This window comes from Megascapheus bottae, chromosome 3 (assembly GCF_031878675.1).
Source record: "Megascapheus bottae isolate mThoBot1 chromosome 3, mThoBot2.hap1, whole genome shotgun sequence".
Taxonomy (NCBI): Eukaryota; Metazoa; Chordata; class Mammalia; order Rodentia; family Geomyidae; genus Megascapheus; species Megascapheus bottae.
The window spans coordinates 27343595-27365234 of record NC_143511.1 but is presented as its reverse complement, the minus strand read 5'-3'; the positions used below and the strand labels follow the sequence as shown (position 1 = coordinate 27365234).

The following is a 21640-nucleotide window of genomic DNA, read 5'->3' as shown; positions in this document are numbered from 1 at the left end:
TTTTTCATTAGATAAGAATTCTAAAAAAAAAGTCATTCTAGTTAGACCCACTATAATCTTTTTGGTTGGGATGAAGACTGTTAAAAAGCTATCCTTTAGGTTGATCATGAATTTTTAGTGCTCTTAACAGTAGTTATCCTTTCAAATGTCATTGGGAAGGATTTTTGGCTTCCAGTGATATAAGGAACAAAAAACAAGTGCCAAAGTTGAGGCTTCAACTTCTGAAGAGCCAATTCACAGAAGCCAAAAAATAAAAAAATTAAAAAAGCCTTAATGTTCATCAAGACTTGAAGGCTTATAAACGGTATCAAATCTTTAAAGTAGTTCTAAGAATGTGTTAAAGGAGCCAACAATCAACTAGGATTAGTTCTTGCCAGATACTTTATAGCTTGCCATGGCCACTTAAAAATTTGGCCTCTCGAAAATCAGAAGTGGCTCAAAGTGGTATCAATGTATGTGAATTAATGCACCTTTTATCTGGCAAATATCATGTAACCCTTCTATTAATTACAATAAAAATATATGAAAAAAGAAATATGATGTAAAAATCAATGTTAATAAATTCTTTAATTAAAAAAAAGAATAGTTAAAAAAAATTGGCCTCTCAGACTTGGCTGAATGTCTTTATAAGAAACCATAGATCTGTTGATCTATCTATCCTTAAAACCTCAGTGGTCCCACTTTTAGTTGTCTCAGGTAACAGGCTCTTTTTACTCTAAATATCCTGTTAGGGTTTGATATGCTTCCTATTTAATCAATGTTTTTCTCCCACATTAAACTTTAAAGACACAGCAAACTTAGGCATACAAATCTCACACAGGATTCTTTAAGTTCTTGTTTGGAATGTAAAAGTCAGCTCTGCTCTATTATGAACTATTTTGACATGCTGAATTGACTAGTAGTCCAGTGATGTAATTATTCTAATCTCAATAGAAGTATGGAGCTACTTCACCTTGGCCCATGAGTCTCTATCCTACTTTTGGTATGATAAACTATGTATTATATTTTTATAGGGGAGGATACAGATGAAATTGAGATGACTTTTTTCCTTTAGGATTAGAAATTCAAATCTAGAGCCTGAAAGAATACACCAGGGGTTGGAATCTTAAAGATGGTGGATGGTTTATTTTCTTTGCAAATCTGTTTGATAGATGCTATAAATCTTTATGATAGGGGAAAACATTGGTATCTTTAAGTTAATGAGAATTCTGTATTACTTCAATTAAAAACATAGTTCTTTATGTATTAGAGCGGGGTCAAAGTACCAAACAAAGGGGCTTCCAAGTTGAAATGTGGTAAATGCTGATCTACTTACCAGATAGGCACTTTTGTTACTTCCTATTGATAGACCATGTTCAATCAGGTCACTTCTTCTTTAGGATGGCTATTTGTAGAGTAGAAAACAAGGGGATAACAGCCAGTCCTACCTTCATAATGACAGCCTTTCCCTTCTGCATGCTTGACTTCCTCCATGCTTCACACAAAACAACGTCCAAACCCATCCTTTCTCTTTTATTTGTTGGACCAAGATCACATCAAAGCATCTGTGAGATGAGAATCAGCTTATCCTTATTCTACAATTATGGACTTTTCTGTTTAAGCCAGAAAGAAAGATGGTCACTGCATTGTATCCCATACACCAATGAAATATGAGTTAGTCAGTACCGCTCCATTTGGCTTACTGAAGTATCTTCTGTTCAACCTCTTGCTGCTTCATTTGTCATTCCATCCCCCAAACATCGCTCGACTTTTTTTCCAGCCGACTGCCTGCCTCGTGTTGGACTTGAAACATCATTTCCAGCAGCTTCCTTTGCTTCCAGGCTTCATAACACGTGAAAGGGAATTCTGGCCAGTCCTGCAGCCACTATTATTCTTTTGCTTAAATTCTTTATCTCCTTTGCATCCTAAAATATCCAAAATTATCCACAGAAGGAATCCATCCTCCTCATGCAGTGATGCTGAGCATTTTGAAGAGGTTACACTTGAGATGCTTCAGGAAGTAACACTTCAAACATTCAGTGAGTTATGTCAGTAGCATCTATAGGGATTCTGGAAACTTAAGATCTCTAGGCCCTAACCACTGGATTTCTCATTCAGCATGACTAGGGTCAGGGCTGTGGTCTGTGCATCTATCATTTTCCTAGCTGATTTTAGGTGCCGTGATTCCATAAATACCTTCTAAGTTTATTCAATGATGAAGAAAACTTTTTTTTTTAATGCCAGTACAGGAACTTGAATCAGTGCCTTGTGTTCTCTTTTGGCATTTTCATTCAAGGCTGGCATTCTACTACTTGAGTCACATCTCCAGTTCCAGCTTTCTGCTGATTAATTTGAGCTAAGAGTCTTATGAATTCATCTGCTCTGGCTGGTTATCCTCTGATCTCAGCCTCCTGTGTAGCCAGAATTATAGGCATGAGCCATCAACCCCTGGCGCCATTTTTAAATTCTTATTTATCTTCTTGGTAAGTTAATCCAAATGAGGAAAGCCCTTCCCCTGCCTTAGAAGGCACTTGTCCTATCAAGGGGAAGGAGGTAGGCAAATGAAGAGGAGAAGGAAAAGGGATGCGGTCAATAATTCAATGTATATATCACAAAATTAAGAAAAGTGATGGGTGAGGTGGGTTGAGAGACACTGGAAAGGATGGGTGAGAATGTTGAAAGAGATGATTTTGATCAAATGCATGTATTCATAAAATGCTTTGTTAAATGATAATTCTTTTGTACAACCACTTATGTATAATAATAATAATAAAAATAGAAGGCACTTTTCTTTGACCTACATATAAGCACAGAACACAGACATAAGTATGAAGTAGGAAAATTCATTGAAACCTTAGTATATATTTCTAGATCAGGAAATAAATGAGACAAGAAAGCAATAGGAAGCAATAGGAATCCTGGGTAAAGATGAAGGCCGCTTCTTTTCCAAAGTAAATACTTGTAAGAACAAATGCTAGAACCTTGCACTTTAGTCCTTTGTTGGAAGAGAAACTATCCTGATTATAGACTTAGCTATCCAATATCAATTACTGTAGTTGATACATTTAGTCAGAACATTTAACTCTACTCAGCCCAGCATGGCAGTTCATCTTGGAGAAACAGGCACAAACCATGGTTAAGCTGCTTAGTTTAATTTTTGTGTTTTTAGCACTTGAAAAAAAATGTACAGTAGTTTGAACACTCAGTCTCTGCAAACCTCCACTGAGGTTTCATTCATACGTACAAAATTAGTTTACAAATTTTTTTGGCAATTTTATCTTAGTAACCCGTTTTATCCTATTGCCATTGTCCCAACCATTGAAAAAAAGTTTACAATAATTTACATAGAAATATTTTCAAAGTGCTTAAGAATAGTGATTGTTCTCTGGGGGTATTTACAAGGGACCTATACAAGTATGTACAGGTGGTACATTTTCATTGCTGGAATATGGCTTTCTAGGGAAAGTGCATATTTGGCCAGAGGTGGCAATACTGTCTAAAAATTCAAGGATTACACATAGTTGGTAACCGCATCCAAAGCTGAAGTAGAACGCAGACAAGAATATTTACAAAAGTTATATAAAAAACGGTCAAGTACACAAGCTTGATCCACGCAAATATATCTTGACGTTCTTCCAAATGAGAGGAAGAAAGAGACTTCAGCGCTGGCTCGGTTACCATTGCGAACTGGGGTATTATTGGTTTACACTTCAAAGGTCAAGACTTGTCTCTGAGGTCAAGCTAGATCATCATCTGTGCTGACAATTGATATCTGTGGAAAAGAGAAAAAAATAGAATTATTTGGGGGGTGATTGCTTACTACTGGCAGCTCCTAGTCTCTAAAATAGACTGCACTGAATTCAGTTATTCCAAGACCTGAAGCGTTCAAATGGGAAGTCGGATACAAAACATTGTTGACCTGCAGTATTTGTGCATTTAACTAGAGCTCACCTTACCAGTTGGAAGTCTGAAATAGTTCAAGGTCTGAAATTTTATGAGCATCAACATGACACTCTGAATGAAAAATTTCATAACTTGACGCCAAGTTGTAGGCCATAGTCAGAACAAATGCATGTTAAAATATATGCAGTTACCTCCAGACTCCCAGAGTAAGGTGTATACAGAATATAAATGAATTTGTGTTTAGTCTTGACCAGCTCCCCAATGTACCTGATTATGCATATGCAAATAGTATATAATTCCCCCTAAATCCAAAGTCTGCAGTGCTTCCAGTCGCAAGTTTTTGGGGTAAGGGATACTTATACAAAAACTGGACTTACTTGCTACAGTGAAAACTCTGTGACTGACTTTACCTGTTTTACTTTAAGGATCACTAGCCATGGAGAAATATGTGAAAAGATACATGTGTTTATGTGCCATAAATGAACACTATTCTACTTTTCATCAGAGAATTTGTAAGGTAAAAATAAAAACAACAAAAACCCTCAACTTGGGTTTTTCTCAGGCTGGGGAGTTTATATATAGGACAAATGTCTATTTCCACTGCTGGAAGAAAAGCTAACTATACTGGGTTGTAGGTAGAGCATTTCGGCTAAATAAATCTTACCCAAAACATTGACTTGTAGCTGATTCCTCAATACCAAACAGCTACATGTTGATTTACTTTTAGGTATCCAGTTAGGTGAGAGATTTAACAGCTCAAAAAGAAGCTACTTGACTCACAATAATATATAGCTTGCTATTTGTTCCCATGATCCAAACTATTTCAAACAGTGCAGTGATAATGTTAACTACTACTTGCCATTCTTATGTGGGCAAGGTGCTTATGAACTGGATGACATAAGCCCTGACAAGCTGCATATCTAATATCCAGGCAGTTGATAAAATGGTTTGGTGACTTCCAGGTCCTAAGAATTCTTTTTAACCCAAATAAGTATAGATTGAGTTAGTGATTCTAAAATGTCTCATCCCACGGCCATGGTATCTAAAGATGACTTACTGCTGGATATGTGTGTCCAACAGAAGCACTGTGTCTACCAATGTCTATGGAGAGGTCCTCTTCAGTTGTCTTCAAGTACACAGGATTGTCAAAGTTCATGCTTTTCATATTCTTGTGTTGCCAGTTTCGCCACATCAAATAGCCACCTACTGCTGCCATTACTAACAGCACTGGAAAAGCCAGAGGGGTCTAGTTACATAATATACAAAACAAGTAATGTTTTAGGGATCCACACTTACAACAGAAGACAGAATACAGAGCCAGAAGGAAGCTCAGCTCACCCACTGTTTCTGTCATTGTTGCATTAAAGCCACATCCATTTGGGAAGGTGTAGTATTTTGAGCCCCAGCACTAGGTTGAAGGAGTTAAAACTAAAAGAAGGTTCTGGAGTGCTATATAGGTAGTCCTGGTGTTCTAGTTTAAGCCAAGACTCCAGTAATTTAGCACACAGAAAAAACCATTAACACAAAGTGCCTTTAAGATTTCTATGTCTCATAACAGCTTTAGAAGCTATTGTCCCTGTGTTTGAAAAATCCTCAACTCCTTTTTGTATACCCTGGACAAGTCCTGCAACTCCTTTAGAAAACTTGTAAGCATTTGTGTCTCTCCTCTTCAAGAAACACTGAACACATTTCCCAGGGGTAAAAAGAACAGAAACATGTTAGTATATATGCATTGAGTCTAATAGTTGTAAAGTAGAAAGCATTTAGCGTCTATTATGTATTTAATACACATAAACCATTGCCTATTGCCATGCTAAGTAAAGGGTACTGCTGAGAAGAAAATATGGGTGCTTAGCATATCGTGTGAATGCGGGAGGGAATGTAATTCATTGTCATGAGTGCTATGACAATACATAAGATGGAAAGGTAGTTATAAAGGATCTAGAAATATCCAACTGATATCCACATGTGCGATGAATTTACTTACAGAGAGGAAGGATGGCCCAGGCAGCAGAAGTCCCTTTGGGGGAAACACTGACTTCTGAGACTGCTGTGGTCACGTTGATCTCTATGGGGGAATAAAAGGAATCGGTGTAGAATGAATTGATTCCAACTTAACACTATCTACTCATCATCAGGCAAGAGAGTCTCACATCTTTTCACCCAATAGCAACCTTCAGTCTCTCCTACCATTGTATACCAGTAGCTGCAGAGGTGTTTGCAGGACATATTCTCATAGTCATTTCACCAACAGTTTTGCAACAGAAACTTTAGTAAGTCAGATCAATGTTGGTGTTTACATATAGGTTACCAATCAGGGTAGAACTAGTAGCTAAAGGTTTCATTAATTGTTTATGCTATAAAACTGTGGCTGTTAGTGGAGATTAAGTTTGCAGCATTGAAACCAATACCTCCAGGAACTAGTCCACTAGTTGCTGGAATTTCTGTTGTGTTGGTATCTTTTGTCTCACCGTAAGCCACGGTAGTTGTAGTACCTGGATCGTAAAAACCAAGAACCTGGTTAATGCCAAGGTTCTCGAATGGCTAGCTAATGTCTAGTCCAGACAAGCCATGCAAAGGATTATTGTAACACCAGGTGAAGCAGACAAACCACTGTTGCCCAGGTGGTGTATGCTTCAAATGGAAAGAAACAGCAGTTAGACACAGGAAACTTCAGACAAAGAAGTCAGCATGGGAAATTTGGCAAACCAAAAGGTGTAACCACACTTCATTCTTCTCAAAAGTTTCCAGGCTCCCAGAAGTTACAAGAAATGTTCTCAAGACGCTCTGTGTACCGGGCCTATTAGATGGCCGGCAATTACTCTCTCAGTAAATGGAGCAAATCTGTCCTGACCCAGAGTTAAGCTAATAAAAGCCTCACCATAGGAGTTTCTTGTTTACAAGAAGCAAGTTTATTTTCCTGCGAATAATAATAATAATAATAATAATAATAATTTTTTTCAAAAAAGCTAAGAAGAGAAGATTTGAAAGCAAGTTTGGTTTAAACATGGGTTTAAAGCTGTGTTCCCCCACTGAGGCCATGAAGTTTCTTGCAAGCGTGGCCTTCTGCATGCATAAATTCAGTCTATGTGCCATAGAGGGAAATGTTAACTTTTATTTAATTACCTGCAAGTTGGCTAGTTCAGTGCTATTATAGGGCTAACTCATTATAAATTAGTATGAGGCACAATGACACTTTAATCACCAATGTTAAAATGGGTTGCGAATCAGTTCTGAAGTATTGACAGGAACACCTGGTATGCAACCATAAGCACCAAATGAACCAGTGTGTTCTGAAATTTATTTCCAGAGTTAGCTGAAGTAGAATTTCTAAAGCCCAGGCAGTGTTTTTTTTTTTTTTATAGCTAGTGTCTTCTACTGAAATCTTGTTTGTGATTAGAAAAGTCTTACTTTGGCACCCTCTCTCATTGTCTTCAAGATTGTACCCATTGGGGCAAGAACAGGTGTATTTTGGAGAGTGATCACTAATCTGTGGTGCTGGTAGGCAGAGGTATTCACACCCTCCATTCTCCATGTCTTCTTCGCACCAATTTTTACCTGGTCAGAAAACAGATTATTTTAAATAGGTAATTTAAATAGGCCTTTTAGTGCTGATTACATATAAAGCCTTATTTTTTTGTAAAGCCCTTTTCCCCCCATTTCTGGGGCTTGAACTCTGGGCCAAGGTGCTGTCTCTGAGCTTCTTTTACTCAAGGCCAGTGCTCTACCACTTGAGCCACAGAGCCACTCCAGCTTTTGCTGAGTATTTTATTGGAGATAAGAGTCTTATAGATTTCCTGCCCGAGCTGGCTTTGAACTACAGTCCTCAGAGTCACCAGTGTCTGGCTTATAAGAAAAAGCCTTTTGATTACAGGAAGCCTAAGCTTGGTTACTCTGTCAGACCTTCAAGTGAGACGAACATCAGTGAAAAAGAGGGATCAAGGGGCCAGCAGCATGCTGGAAGGATATCAGATTCAAAGATATTTTTTTGAAGAAAATCAAAATTAAAAAAAAATAAAAAAAACCCTCAAAATAAATAGAAAAGAAATGTGTCCTTAGGGGCCAGGAGTTTGGCCTAGTGGTAGAGTGCTTGCCTAGCATGCATGAAGGCCTGGGTTCGATTCCTCGGAAACACATACATAGAAAAAAGCTGGAAGTGGTGCTATGGCTTAAGTGGTAGAGCTCTAGCCTTGAGAAAAGCGCTCAGGCCCTGAGTTCAAGCCCCATGACAGGTAAAAAAAAGAAAGAAAGAAAAAGAAATGTGTCTTTAACAGACAGATTGTCAGAGAAGAAGGTAAGGAATAGTAGAGATCTCCACTTCGTAGAGGTGTGAAAGTTTCATGCATTTAGGCCAGTTGAGTAGTTTAGCAAGATAAACCATGACCAAATACATTTGGAGAATCACACGATCCTGTCTCCCAGATATGTCATGCAGGAAGGCAAAGCATGTGTACAAAATCCATATGTTAAAATGCTAATTACATAATTATCTCAGAGAAGGATCTTGTGTGGAGATAGAGTCTTCCTAGAGATGAGTGAAAAGGAAGTCATTAAAGTAGGCCCTAATTCAAATGACTGGTGTCCTTAGAAGAGGAAAATTGAATATAAGTATATTAATATATGTATCTACATCTACTCACATAGATATAGACAGATAGACAAAGACATAAGGAAATATCAGACAGACAGACAGCTAGACAGAAACAGAGAAGGACAAAGAGAGAGAGACTTAAAAAGAGATATACAAGTTGCAAACAGACACAGAAGAAGATGAGAAGGTGGCTATCTACAAGCTAAGGAGAAGGCTGGGACAGATTCTTATCTCATGGTCCTCAAAAGGAACCAACCTTGCCAACACTTTGATTTTGAACTTTTCACCTATAGAATTGTGAGACAATCAATCTCCACTGTTTAAGGCACACAAGTCATAGCATTTTGCTATGGCAATCCTAGGAAACCAATTGTAGGGAATATTTGTGGCACTATAGCTACTGTGGAGGCCAACGTAACAGGCTTAGCAAGAGGAACTGAGGACTGGAGACACATGGGAGAAATGGAAACAAAAGCTCTGATGGTGACAGTTAACAGCAAGTTAAGATTTGATATTCTGTAGCCATTTGCTAAGGCAGCAGAAATGAGATATCAGACTTCAATGGTGAGGTATTTGGAGTATGTTTAGGAGGACAAAAGTTCCATCTTAAAGAAAGTTGAATAGCTAAAAAGCTACTGACACTTGGCAGGTTCTGAGTCTGCCTTTAATTATGGATATTAAGCTGGGTGTTGGTGGCTCATGCCTATAGTCCTAGCTGCTCAGGAGGCTGAGATCTGAGGACCATGGATTGAAGCAAGCCTGAACAGGAAAGTCCATGAGAGTCTCATCACCAATTAACCACCAGAAAACCAGAAGTAGTGCTGTGGCACTGGCTGTGAATGCTAGCCTTGAACAAGAAGAGTTAGAGACAGTGTCCAGACCCTGAGTTCAAGCCCCATGAATAAAACAAAAAAAAATTGGCTATTAAAAACAGCTTCCTCATGTTACCTGATGGTTGTACAAGTTCATGATAGACAATGATGTCTTGGGCATCATTAAGATTGTTGACCAGAGTAGCTAGTTCAGAGCCAGTAAATTTATTGGCACCATACACGGCTTCATTTTCACCATCTATCCAGTAGACACGATCCTAAAACAGAGTGACAATTAGCATGTGTAGCCAAGATTAACATAAGTCAGGGTCTAAAGTCATCTCTATTTACTGGCCATTTAATGGACTGAATTACTAAATGCTGCTTGGGGAATTAGAGGTAAAACCACAAGAAGCATGTTCAGGTTTCTTGAACTACTTTAAGAAATTAGTGTCAAATTTGGACCAGGCTTTTGGTAAAAGCCATTTTTCCAGTTGTCATTTCTATTCCTGTACCTGTTCTTTTTCTACATAGTAACTTAGCAGTATACAACTGTGAAGCACATCTTACCTCAAATATTGTTAATGCAAGAGGATGCGCCAGAAACTCCTGAGATTTTAGTACTATCCTACGATCTTGGCCATTCAAGTCCACACTAGATAGCATGTGCAACTTGGAATCAAGCCAATAGAGGCGGCTTTTTATAAGATCTAGAAAAAGAATTGATATTATATGGTGAGTTGTTACTGCTGTGATTTCCATTTAAACCATTTGTGGAATCTGCTATGAAAATCAGTTTGGAGGTTCCACAGTAAACTAAAGACAGAACTATTCGATGCCATCTTTTGGGCATACATCTGGGAGGAGGAAAATGGAAGAGGTAGAAGGATGGAGGATGTGACTGTGATTGCATTATGTACATAAATGCACGTGTTAAAATACCCCCTTTGTACAAGTAATTGTTGCTAATACCAATACTTTAAAATAAACAATATCTGTGTAACTTAATGCTTCATGCTTGCTGCTCCTTCTCCAGCAGGGTTCTTCATGAGGATTCCATAAAACTTGTAAATCAGCATACATAATATATATATACATTTCTACTTTTGAGGACTTAATGATGTTTCTAAGATTCTCAGAGTAACTGTTTAAAACTGTTCGAATAAACAAAAGGCTGCAAACAAGCAATCTTTCACGAGTGTATAATTCATGAAATGCTAAGGCATCTATGCTAGGAGTGTTTTGTATGAAAATCCCCAAGGCCCAAAATATTCACTGCATTCATGTCACAAAGTAGGACAAAGAGACAACGAGTATATGTGATTTGTTAATTCTGTCATTCCAATTGTGTTATTTAGTTACTATCATCCAAGTCCTTGCTATAGAAGGAATCAGAAGAATTTGCTATGGAGATAATAAAACACTAGGAAAACAGATGTGTCATTGGGCAAGGAATGAGAAACATACATACCAAGTGTAATTCCATTAGGCCATTGGATATCCAACGTTACCAGAGGACATCTATCAAATCCATTCATTCCTGCTTTTTCTATTTTAGCTGGTTCACCCCAGTCTGACCAGTAAACAAAGCTGAGAAGAATTAAATTGGAAATATGCCTCAGTGGCTTAGAAGGAATCAAGTTGTTGCTTGAAGCCAAAGCTTAAAAAGAAGTGAACGGAAAAACTAGGGTTTGTGTTCTAGAGACAAATCTAGTGGTGTCTAAGTGTGCCAACTACCTTCTGGCTAAATAAACTTTACACCTAGAATTTAGAAAGGTAGAGATATAACTCAGTGGCCAATTTCCTGGTTAGCATTTAGGAGCTCTTTAGTAACTATATCCATCTATATCAGTCTGACATTTAAATTCAAGCCCAAAGTCACAGTTATACATTTCCTTTGTAACTGGCAAATGCTTTCATACGAGTGAAAGACTATCCTTTAAGTGTGACAGGAGGAACTGATTTATTATATTCTAATGATACTTGGTGGGTGACAGCTATGATGATTACTGAAGTCACATTTAGCCTGGAGTATCCAGAGATACTCAACCAACCCAAGCGTTCAGAACAACAACAAAACTCATTTGCAAAGAGACTGGGTGGGTTAACAGTTCAGATACAGCTTCTGATCTATGTGATATCAGAAACCAGAATATTATTTCATCCAGGACAACAGTCAGACAGGCAGGAAGTAGACAGGGAGAGCCTGTTATTCATAAGGAGCCATTGAAAGTTTGCCCCAACATCACACCACTGACCCCATGCACTGGATACCTCTGTTAGGGAAGCCCCTAAACCTACCCACCCAACACAGCATCCAAAAAGCTAAGGTGATAGAAAACAAACCCAGACAGTGGGTCCACAGCTATGGAGGCAGGCTCTTTCAAGTCAGAGTTAAACAGGAACTTCCTCTTGGTACCATCTAGGGTAGCAACTGAAATAGTCTTAGAAGCTGCATCAGTCCAGTAGATGGTCTTGTACACCCAATCAACAGCAATGGCTGCAGGATTATAGACATTGTCGATCATTTTAACATGTCTACCAACCTTGTCATCAATTGAGGCACTGAAACAGAATAGGTCACAAGAAATTCAAGAGTTTGTCACTGTGAGAACCTGGAGAATGGACTTTCTGCTTCTAAAAGAATCAAGGACTTTATGGAGAAAGGACTCTTGTCACACTGTAGCTCACCACTCAAATAATCCAACCATGGGTGTTCACTGATGCTAAATTAGGAATTCAGGTCATCTAGCTCTTGAAGTGACCGTGTACATAAATTAAAACCATTAAGAAACACTAGTCCTATTTCTATATGTAACAACAATGAATAGTTCCCAATTAACTGTACAGGGAGGAGAGAAAATAGGAAGAATTAAGATGTCATCCGCTACACCTTAAAGCTGTGGTGGCCACCTTTGACTTCAAAGACAATAGTTTCTAATTTTGAATTAGCAACTCATAATAATTTAATAGTTAAAGAATCAGCTTCCTAGCTAATGAGATGCTAGATAAGAGAAACACCTCCAAATCTTTCCCCAGGCCCAGTGGCAGTGACTCAATCACAGACCAGAAATGGAACCGGAAGTCACCTGAAGATGGCCTTTTGACTTAGATCAGCCCAGTATAGTTTCTGTGCAGCAATGTCAGCATCAAGAGCCACAGTGTTTCGTAGTTGTTCAACTAGCTGGATGTACTCTTTCCTTTCTAAACCAATCTTCCTGATGTCTCTTCGATTAGTGAAGATCAGACTTGGCTCTTTACCTGCAAGACATGAGTCAGGTAGACTTAGTTTTGCTCTAATGAAGTCTTCTCTCTATAGAGAAGCACTAACAAAGTAAAGGCCCTGTTGGATGTCCCAGGAGAATCTGAGCCCAGAGTTCCTGCCCCTGAAACCTACCAAGTGCTTGCCATTATTTAGAAAGGCAATTCTGGGGTTACCACATTCTAAAACAAAACTGGCTGATACACAAATGACTTATTTGAATTGTATTCTGTTTCAGAAGCAGGATGTAAGAAAATTTAGTAAGCATTCAAATCTAGTAAGTGATTTTTTAAAAGGAAAGACCAAAGCTGATGTGCTGGAAGGTGGTCTATTACATCAATCTTTAATGTGCTCTGGAATACTACTTAAATGCAGATTTACTTTGACGGTTGCAATTACTGGCTGTACCTTTTATAAGCACTTACTCATAAAGGTACCAGAGTAATACCAGTCCAGGTCCATTTACCTACTGCTTTGCACACGCCAGTGGCAAGATCCATTTGATAGCCACGACTACATTCACACTTGTAACCGCCTTTTAAGTTGATACAAATTTGGCTGCAGATTCCTGGATTTTGGCATTCGTCAATATCTAGGAGGGAAATTAGAATTAGTCTTGCTGTTTCCTAGACCTTTTGAGAGATGCACACTGCCCTTTCCTAAAATATCCCCCAGAGGCTAGGTCCCCTTCTGTCACTCACCTCCACAGGTTTTCCTATCTATCAGTTCAAACCCAGCTGCACAGTCGCATTCATAGCCTATCACTAGGTCTTTGCAGATATGAGAGCATCCACCGTTATTTATTAAGCATTCATTGACGTCTGGAATATAAATGAGGCAAAGTCACTTGGTAGCTGATTCCCAATTCACATTTGTTTTATTCACCTTTAAATTAAAGACTGCGTCAATTTATCTAGTTGGTCTCATCAAACCCATGGCTTTTAAAATCATTAGTTTTATAGATATGAATATCAGGGCAGATGAGGAGAATAGCAAACCCCATCTCCTTGGCAAGTGTTCAGTTGGTTAAGCAGTATTTAGCCAAGTTGCTCCATTGCTAACCCATTATCTTTGAGTAGGCTGAATTATGAAATTGTTTGTCACTGCCTGGAAATCTGAGCCATAAAATTTTATTCTCAAGCCCAACAATTAAATTTTAATTCATTCAGTGTTAAACCAGGCATCGAGGAGGATTCAAACAGCATTAGCTATGGTGAATTAAACTTTCCAGCTCTGTCCTCAAGCAACCCCTTTACTTACGACATTCTTTCAGGGGTTCATCACTCCAGTCTCGGCAGTCTTGCTCCTGGTTACACACTTTGAGGATATCTATACATTCCCCACTTCTGCACTTGAACTTTCCAGGGCCCAAACACTGATTGACTAACAAAGTGAAAGATTAATAAAAAAAAAAAGGTTATATTAGTGTGTCTGGTCAGACCGATCCCTTGTCTTAACCAATGCAGAAAGATGCTCACCATTTTTGCAGTTGACTTCGTCAGAGCCATCGACACAATCTCGGATGCCATTACACTGTCTGCTCCCATGGATGCAGCTACCATCCTCACATTCAAATTGATCAGGCCGGCAGGTTCGGGAAGCTATGAAGGGAGGAAGTATCATGGAACCGAAGCCAGTCAGGCGCTTCTCAGTGGATCTGCGATACAGCACTGGAGAATTACTTACGGCAGTTGACTTCATCACTACCATCCTTGCAGTCTGGATCCCCATCACATCGCCACTTCTTATGGATACACTCGCCGGAGCCACACTGGATCTCGCTGGCTGGGCACTTGGTGTGTATCACTGGCTGGCGGCCACACTGCTCCAGGGACTCATCTGACTGGTCTGAGCAGTCTGCGTCATCATCACACACCCAGCTGAGGGGGATGCAGGAGGAAGTGCTACACTGGAACTCGTGTGCCCCGCAGGTCGGTGGGGTGCAGTCAAACTCGTCACTGCCATCGTTACAGTCATCCTGGCCATTGCACACAAAGTTCTTGGAGATGCAGCGGCCGCTGGAGCAAGTGAACTCGAGAGGGCTACAGGTGATGTTGCCTATCGAGAGACGATACCCCATTGAAAGTATATCGGCATTGAGTTAGTTTTTTTTTCTTACCAGATTCTTGTTCCTCAAATTGAATACACTGTCCCTTGGTCATTCATTTTAACTTTCTAGGTTAACTTAAAAGCTATCGTGGTGTTATATCCAAAGAGCTTCCTGAAATATGAAGAAATAATCTCACTGCGTTAAAAATACAGCTGTGCTATGAATAAAAGCAGAGACGAAGCACCAAGAAAACAGTTGAAAATACGAAAGAAAATAATCTGAGAAAACTATCATTGACACCTAATGGGACAGTGTTCAATCACTTTAACTTCTCTAAGGGATGAATTTTTGGAAGGCGGAACTGAGTTATGTACTTAAGTCAACATATTTCATCTGAAGACATATTGCTCACTGCCTGAGAATATCATGCATGAGACATACAGACAATGCACTGTAATAAGCATGAAAACACTATCACACAAAAGAAGCAAACCATATACCATTATACATGGTTCCTTCTTTTTTGATCCTGTAAATGAGGATCAAGAACAAGTTTGAAAACACTTTACAATTGTAAAGAGTCACAGCGAGGACAAGAATCACAATCTAGCCAGCAGGTATGTTAATAAGATAAGCACCTGGTCAACATTAGCCAGTTTGTACTTTGACTTAAATTCCTGCCAAACATATTATAGTCCGGATTTGGCAGTAAGTGGAAGGGGAGACCACGACTCTCTTGGGAAGCAAAATGTAGATTGATGTGGGAAAGGTTTGGCAGCTCCAGGGCTTACCAATAAATAAAGTTCAAATCTGATATTGACTCATGAAAACTCATTGGACTAGGTGCAGAGGAATTGACCTCAGGAGGCGACTGCTATGTGTTAAGACTGGCATTTCAAATGTAAGATCCTGAGTTTTCTTGAACACTAGTGTAGTATGAAGTCAGGCTCATCAGGCTTGGGAGCTGGTGGTTTTAGAGGACCTATAAAAAGGGCGGCAGCTTGAAAGAACACTCAAAGCAATGTTTGTTCAACCTAGAGATTTTCTCAGGGCCTCACTTTTAACATGGAGGATTTTATTGCAGATTTTCCAAGAATAAAAACATGAAAGAATAAGAAAACAGAGCTAGCTTTCAGAGATAGGAACGCAACAGGACACAAAGATTGGATCGTTTTTTTTTTTTTTTTTTTTTTCTTGAAGCATTTGCTAGGAACATGTTAATTCAGGCTTCTATGCTGGTTGAACTTTTAGAAAGGGTATAATAGAAACTAGCTTGAGGAGGAGAGATGTATAATTCTCCAGTAATTTATTCTAATAAGCAAATCTAGTTAAGACCCATGAATGTGTTTGCTGGCCCTAATCACTTTCTGGTTTTATTGAGCAAAAATGAGAAAGGCTCATGAACTACTGTCATATCAGAGACAATAACTCACACAATTGCTGCTTCACTGAACTACCGCTAAAATTAACTGCCCTGAATAACTTACCTTCTTAGTTCTATATGCCTAGAGGAAACATCAAGAAACGGTCTATTACCACTTCAGAGTCTTTAAGAGTTTTAGGGCAGTGAGGAAGAACAAGTATGGAGCAGACAGTGAAGTCACCAAAAAAGTGAGTCAATGTAACTGCATCTTCGTGCTTAAAATTGTTTCCCTAGCCCACCCTCCTTTGAGGAAAGGGGTCTTTGGGATATGCCACTCCACACTGATCTTCTTACCACAGTTTTCTTCATCTTCTCCACTGTCACAATCATTTTCACCATCACATCTCCAGGATACTGGGATACACTGAGTAGAACGGGCGCCACAGCTGATTTCATTTATGCGGCATGTTCTCATATCTGTTGATGATATACAATCTCAAAAGAGCCTCAGAACTGATCAGTGCAAAGCTGCTGCGGCTGCTGCTCCTGTGCTGCCTGGAAGTGTGACATCTGGGACTCAGTGGCTTGGCACACTGGGGTAGACTGATAAGTGGGAGCCTGGGTGGATCCTTGGCCAGTTCCAGTCCTTAGAAGCCAGGCCAATCAACACAGTGCCTCTGACAGCCTTGGCTATGCCACTCTTCAAGGTTTCCATGGCCTACTCACTTCAGGCTTTTGTTTTACTTGGCATGATTAAGTTGATTGGCCAGCCTGCTCCTATATCAAACATCATCACCCAATCCTGACTTCATCCAATTCCCGATCTGCTAACCCCCGTCACCCAGATTCCTTTACAGACCTTCTTCTTTACAGACCCTCCTGGAAGGTCTCTGTATCTTGTAAAGCAGGAACAGGCACTAACTCTTGAGTTTCCCAGACCATCCTCCACTAAAACTTGGGGCTGGATCTTCATAAAAATCTGCCAATAACTCAACAAGTTTTCGATCTACTTTAACTAGTACTATCACTATTCTACTCACGTCTTGACTAAAGAATGGCAAGTTCCTGCTCTATTGGTTTGTTTTTTTCTTCTTTTTCATAAAGTTTATGCGAGTCCTTTGTCTGCATGAGCAGACCTCTACTGCCTTACAATGAATTTGCAGACTTTCTTTACCTGACATTCAAATAACCCCAAATCATTACCCTGTATGGTTTCAAAGCCTTTTACCCCCCACAAAGGAGCCTAGGTTCAGGGATGTATGTTCACATACCTATTTAGTGTCTCTTATTTAAGATTGCTGCACTGGTAAAATGTAGATTATGTACTTGTGGAAAAAAATATCACAAACTATACTACTAGTCACTTTACTCTTTAAGTAATAGCTCTCTTTGTTCCTACTATGAAAAGCTGTACATCTAAAAGCCTCTACTTGGTCCATGAGAGGCCTTGCATCTTGTCTTAACTTCCAGGACTAGAGGACCATGTGCTTAGAGTCATTAGAAAACATTTGAAATCTATGCACCTAGTCAAGGAGTTCATAATCAAATCTACTGGCTTCCACTTAAGCATTCAATGGTAAAGCTACCCAAGAGAATGTCAGTCTTGTTTAGAACAGGAAGAACTTTTCTTTAAAGGAGAGTGATTGACTATTTATAACTTTACTGACCTTGCAGTCAGTTGACCTGAACTTTTTAAAGCAGGCAAAGGAAAATGAATACCAAACAATAGATTAAGCGTTACATAGAACTTGTGAGACTCAGAAATGGCTTGGAAAAATTCAAGCCCATAGCAAATCACACTCACGGCACTGTTCTGGGCTTTCATCAGAACCATCTTCACAGTCAGGATCACCATCACACTGCCATCGATTCGGAACACATTGACCATTATTGCACACAAAGTCGGATTCAGCACATGTCTTCTTTACTATGAAAGGATAATCACAGGGTTAGAGACAGTCATTTTTCCAAGATCTCGCTCTTCATATCGTGTTTTAATATATCTTTATGAAGTGGTATCAGTTGACACTCAACCATCAACATCCTTAGTAACTTTGGAAAAAGTTTCCCTCCCTCCACTCCCAGTGGAAAATGTTCACTCGAGAGACTTAGAGGTAACTGAAGTCAAGAAAAGTCTACAAGGTTGGTTGCATGTAGTTAGTTCAATTCATAATCCTCTTCGGTAGTTGCAATGAGAGGAAGTAGTGAAATAGTCATATGCAAGTTTAGGATTTTAAGAAGAAAATGTCGTGATGATATAAAAAAATAAGCGTGTAAGCAAAGTTTGAATATAAATATTGAACATAATGATTATAGACTACATCTCTCTCCACTCTGAGCATTCATTGGCAGGGTAAAGAGGATATCTGAATCAGATCCTGAGCCATAGAGAGAAACTGAATGGGCCAATAGGAGGAAGAGCTAGAACTGACCTATCTCCTGGATCAGTAGGAATTCATGGCTCAGGAAATAGGAACTTAAGTTGACCATACTAATTGTCACACTTGAATAAAAGAGCTCAGATAGAGATTATAATCAAGTTTCATATCAAAAGGTTTGACAGAAAATCAGGAGCTGTCTTTGGAAGTGTTAAATGAGTGGGAAGTTTTTCCCTGTGATAAGGAGTATTTCAAAGCAGCTTCTCTGAGTGATATTCTACTTTCTTTATCTTCCTACTTGGGAGGCAGCAATCTACAAGGACCAAGTGTCCACTGAATTTTTCATACCTCAGATAATCTCAAGTCACTATAATAAACTGTTCATCTACCTCTTTCCCTGTCCCAAACCTTCCCTCCATGTGACTGAGAGGGTATTTATAAGGAAGTTAGTTTAGGGAAAGCTAGTGATTAGCCTTCATGATCCAGGCTTCTTTCTGCTGAGTTAGATGAAAGACGTCTAGAACAGGAAGAAAATGATGACCACTTAAGAAAAAAATGCAATAGGTTTTGCTCAATATTCAGTGTAGGATAGAGGAAAAGGTGCCACTTACACCAATAGATTAACTATTTATAACTTGACTGGCCTTGAAGTCAGCTGATCTGAACTTTAAGGCAGACAAAGGAAAATGAATACCAAACAGGAGGGAGATTAAGCATTATGTAGAAGTATGAGACTCAGAAGAAATGGCTTGGAAACGTTCAAATCCAGAGCCATGGTACTGTTCTGAAAACATGAGGTCTTTCTAGTAAGATATTTGCTGAGAATTATATTCCATGGATAGCCCAGAAATAGCAAAATATTCAATGTCTTGTGGTGGTGGATATGGAAATATTAATGTTAATCAAGTGATTAAAACCTGTAGTACAGGAGAAATGGTCTTCATTTGATCCTGAAGATAATTTTTTTTTGAGGTTTCAGCATGGATTTTCTATGGAGCTACTGCCCTACTCTTTGACCTAAAAATACCTATGACATCCCTTAGAGAGTGAGCTAAGGACAATGTCTGCCACCATATTTGTTTAGTAATGATGCATAGAGAAGAGATTAGGACATCATAAGGTGGCAGTCAGTTACCTTCATCAAGCCCACCTACAATTCTTATTTTTCTTCTGTATTTCTAGTTTCTATAGGGAAAAAGTCTATAACATCTTTTGAAAGACAAATAACAGTGGGAGCAGTGATAGTCACACAGAGCCTTGCTTCAGAGATTTTATAACACAGGACAAAGGAACAAAAAGCAAAGCTTCATCATGTATTCATGGTACCTCTGTATCATACTGACATGTAATTCCCAGCTGTTCTGTTTGACATGAGATTACGGAGACTGCACACACAGGCACTTCTCACAATGATCTTTTGAGAGATACTGATCAATGGTCTAATGCCATATCCCCATTCTTTTGGGGAAAGAATGTCTTCCTCCCTGCCTAATACTTTAGGATTAGTAACTATTGTGGGCAGAGAACTAGAAAAGCATCCTTATCTACTCTTTCATCTGTGCTAGCTTGGCATTTCTTTGCCAGGAGGTTAACTCACTCCCTGAAACTTCAGGGGATTTTGTAGTGTCTACAGATTTCTTTTCTTTCTTTTTTTTTCTGGGATCATAGTCATTTGAGAATGCTCCTAGTTAGGTTTCCTCTCTGCCTCTATTTCTGGTACTCCTGTTCCTTTCCTCAGTTCCTGGACCATATATTTGTTGATGTAAGACGAAAGAAGTTCCATCATTTGAAAGGAACTCTATTGTATCTTTACCATATTTAAGTTGATAAGTCTATGTCAAGTATTATTTCTTTAGACCTGGATCCAGGAAGTGTACATTCTTTGGATTCTGTTCTGAAGCCATTGTTTGGAGTGAATCTCCACACATTTGCAGAAAATAAGGTAAAATATGCATTTATGTTAAGAAACTACGCAAATCCAAATGAGGCGGCAAGTGAGGTTATGAAACTCTTCACTTACCACAATTCCTTTCATCGCTGCCATCTGTACAGTCTTCATCCCCATCACATTTCCAAAGCAGAGTAATACAGCGACCATTTGTACACTGGAATTGGGAGGGATCACATTTGGCTTTTCTCCCTAGGATCAGGAGGGAGTATTTAGCAAAGCAAAGGTGATAAACTAGAGATGCAAATTCCTCAAAATGCAAGGACAAGGACCCTCATAGAAGACCCACTGCTGATTCAACAGGGTATATAGCATTCTATGGATAAGAACTTGATGGGTCCCAGAGAGTGACTGGAAGTAGCAAAGTGTTTAGCTAGACACATACTAAAGCTAAATGCTATGTTTTCAGTTGCTCTCATAGGGAAGCATTGTCATGATAATTAATTCTGGCTAATGGAGTATGACTAGAAATGGTCACACAGTTGCTAAGAAATGCCATCATGTGCCACATGACACTATTTTCATCAATATACACAATATATATTACAGTGATCCAGTAAGATTTTAGGAACTAAAAATATTTAGGAACTATAATATTATGAACAGATAGCTGTAAAAAAGACACAAGTAAAGAAAACTGCAAAGGAGAAAGAAGAACCTCTAAAAAATAAATCCAGTGAGTGGTTAGCAGGTTTTGCAGACTTTTTTAAACCACTTAAAGCATTTGAAGGTTCTTGTTAACAGAGAAGAGTGTTGATGGAGCATTATCTGAGTATAAGGAAATATATGATTGCAAAAAAGGAACAACTTAAATAAACTGCCAAGGTCTTATTTCTGAAAAGAATGGAGAAAGGAAGAACTTGCCTCAAAGAGGGTCTTTGGCCTTCCAGCGGGATTCTAATCAGCCTAGATGCCCAATGCCAAATGAATGGACAAAGAAAATGTTGCACATGTATACAATGGAATGTTGTTCAGCCATAAAGAATATTGAAAAGATATCATTTTCAGGAAAATGGAGGGAACTGGATGGAAATCATCACGTTCAGTGTGAGAAACTAAGATCAGAGAGATAAATATGGCATGTTATGTTCATATGCAGAACCATTAAAAATTACATGAGTTTAAAAGGGGAGGACTCTTTGGGGAGACCCAGTAGAGGAGAGGAAAAGGGTGACATGGGGAGGTTAATATGACTAAAGTACCTCATATATGTATATATACATGTGTGTGAAAATAGTATACCCACCAAATACTTATTTTATAAAGGAGAATGGAGTGGGAGTTAAGAAAGGTTAAGTGAATGGAACTTAAGTTTATAAAGCAAGACAATTATAGCAAGAATCAAGGATACCAC

At 38.9% G+C, this 21640-nt stretch overlaps 1 protein-coding gene across 4 annotated transcripts in view; it reads right to left on the bottom strand.

Moving 5' to 3' along the window:
• Nucleotides 1-3110: 3110 nt before the first annotated feature.
• Nucleotides 3111-21640, bottom strand: part of Vldlr (very low density lipoprotein receptor) — a 31338-nt gene continuing 12808 nt past the window's right edge. Inside the window, exons 2-19 of one of the 4 annotated variants that reach the window (XM_090329699.1) lie at nt 20359-20478; nt 17765-17887; nt 16315-16437; nt 14234-14605; nt 14026-14148; nt 13808-13930; nt 13249-13368; nt 13014-13139; nt 12375-12546; nt 11632-11850; nt 10757-10875; nt 9856-9995; nt 9422-9563; nt 7294-7440; nt 6294-6377; nt 5870-5950; nt 4940-5109; nt 3111-3751 (exon numbers count right to left, since the gene is read on the bottom strand). In XM_090329699.1, coding sequence (XP_090185825.1) covers nt 3716-3751; nt 4940-5109; nt 5870-5950; nt 6294-6377; nt 7294-7440; nt 9422-9563; nt 9856-9995; nt 10757-10875; nt 11632-11850; nt 12375-12546; nt 13014-13139; nt 13249-13368; nt 13808-13930; nt 14026-14148; nt 14234-14605; nt 16315-16437; nt 17765-17887; nt 20359-20478 — 2540 coding nt within the window. In that variant the 3' untranslated portion in view covers nt 3111-3715. The remainder of the gene's footprint in view (nt 3752-4939; nt 5110-5869; nt 5951-6293; nt 6378-7293; nt 7441-9421; nt 9564-9855; nt 9996-10756; nt 10876-11631; nt 11851-12374; nt 12547-13013; nt 13140-13248; nt 13369-13807; nt 13931-14025; nt 14149-14233; nt 14606-16314; nt 16438-17764; nt 17888-20358; nt 20479-21640) is intronic. The other 3 variants (XM_090329701.1, XM_090329700.1, XM_090329702.1) reach the window with 3 other exon arrangements.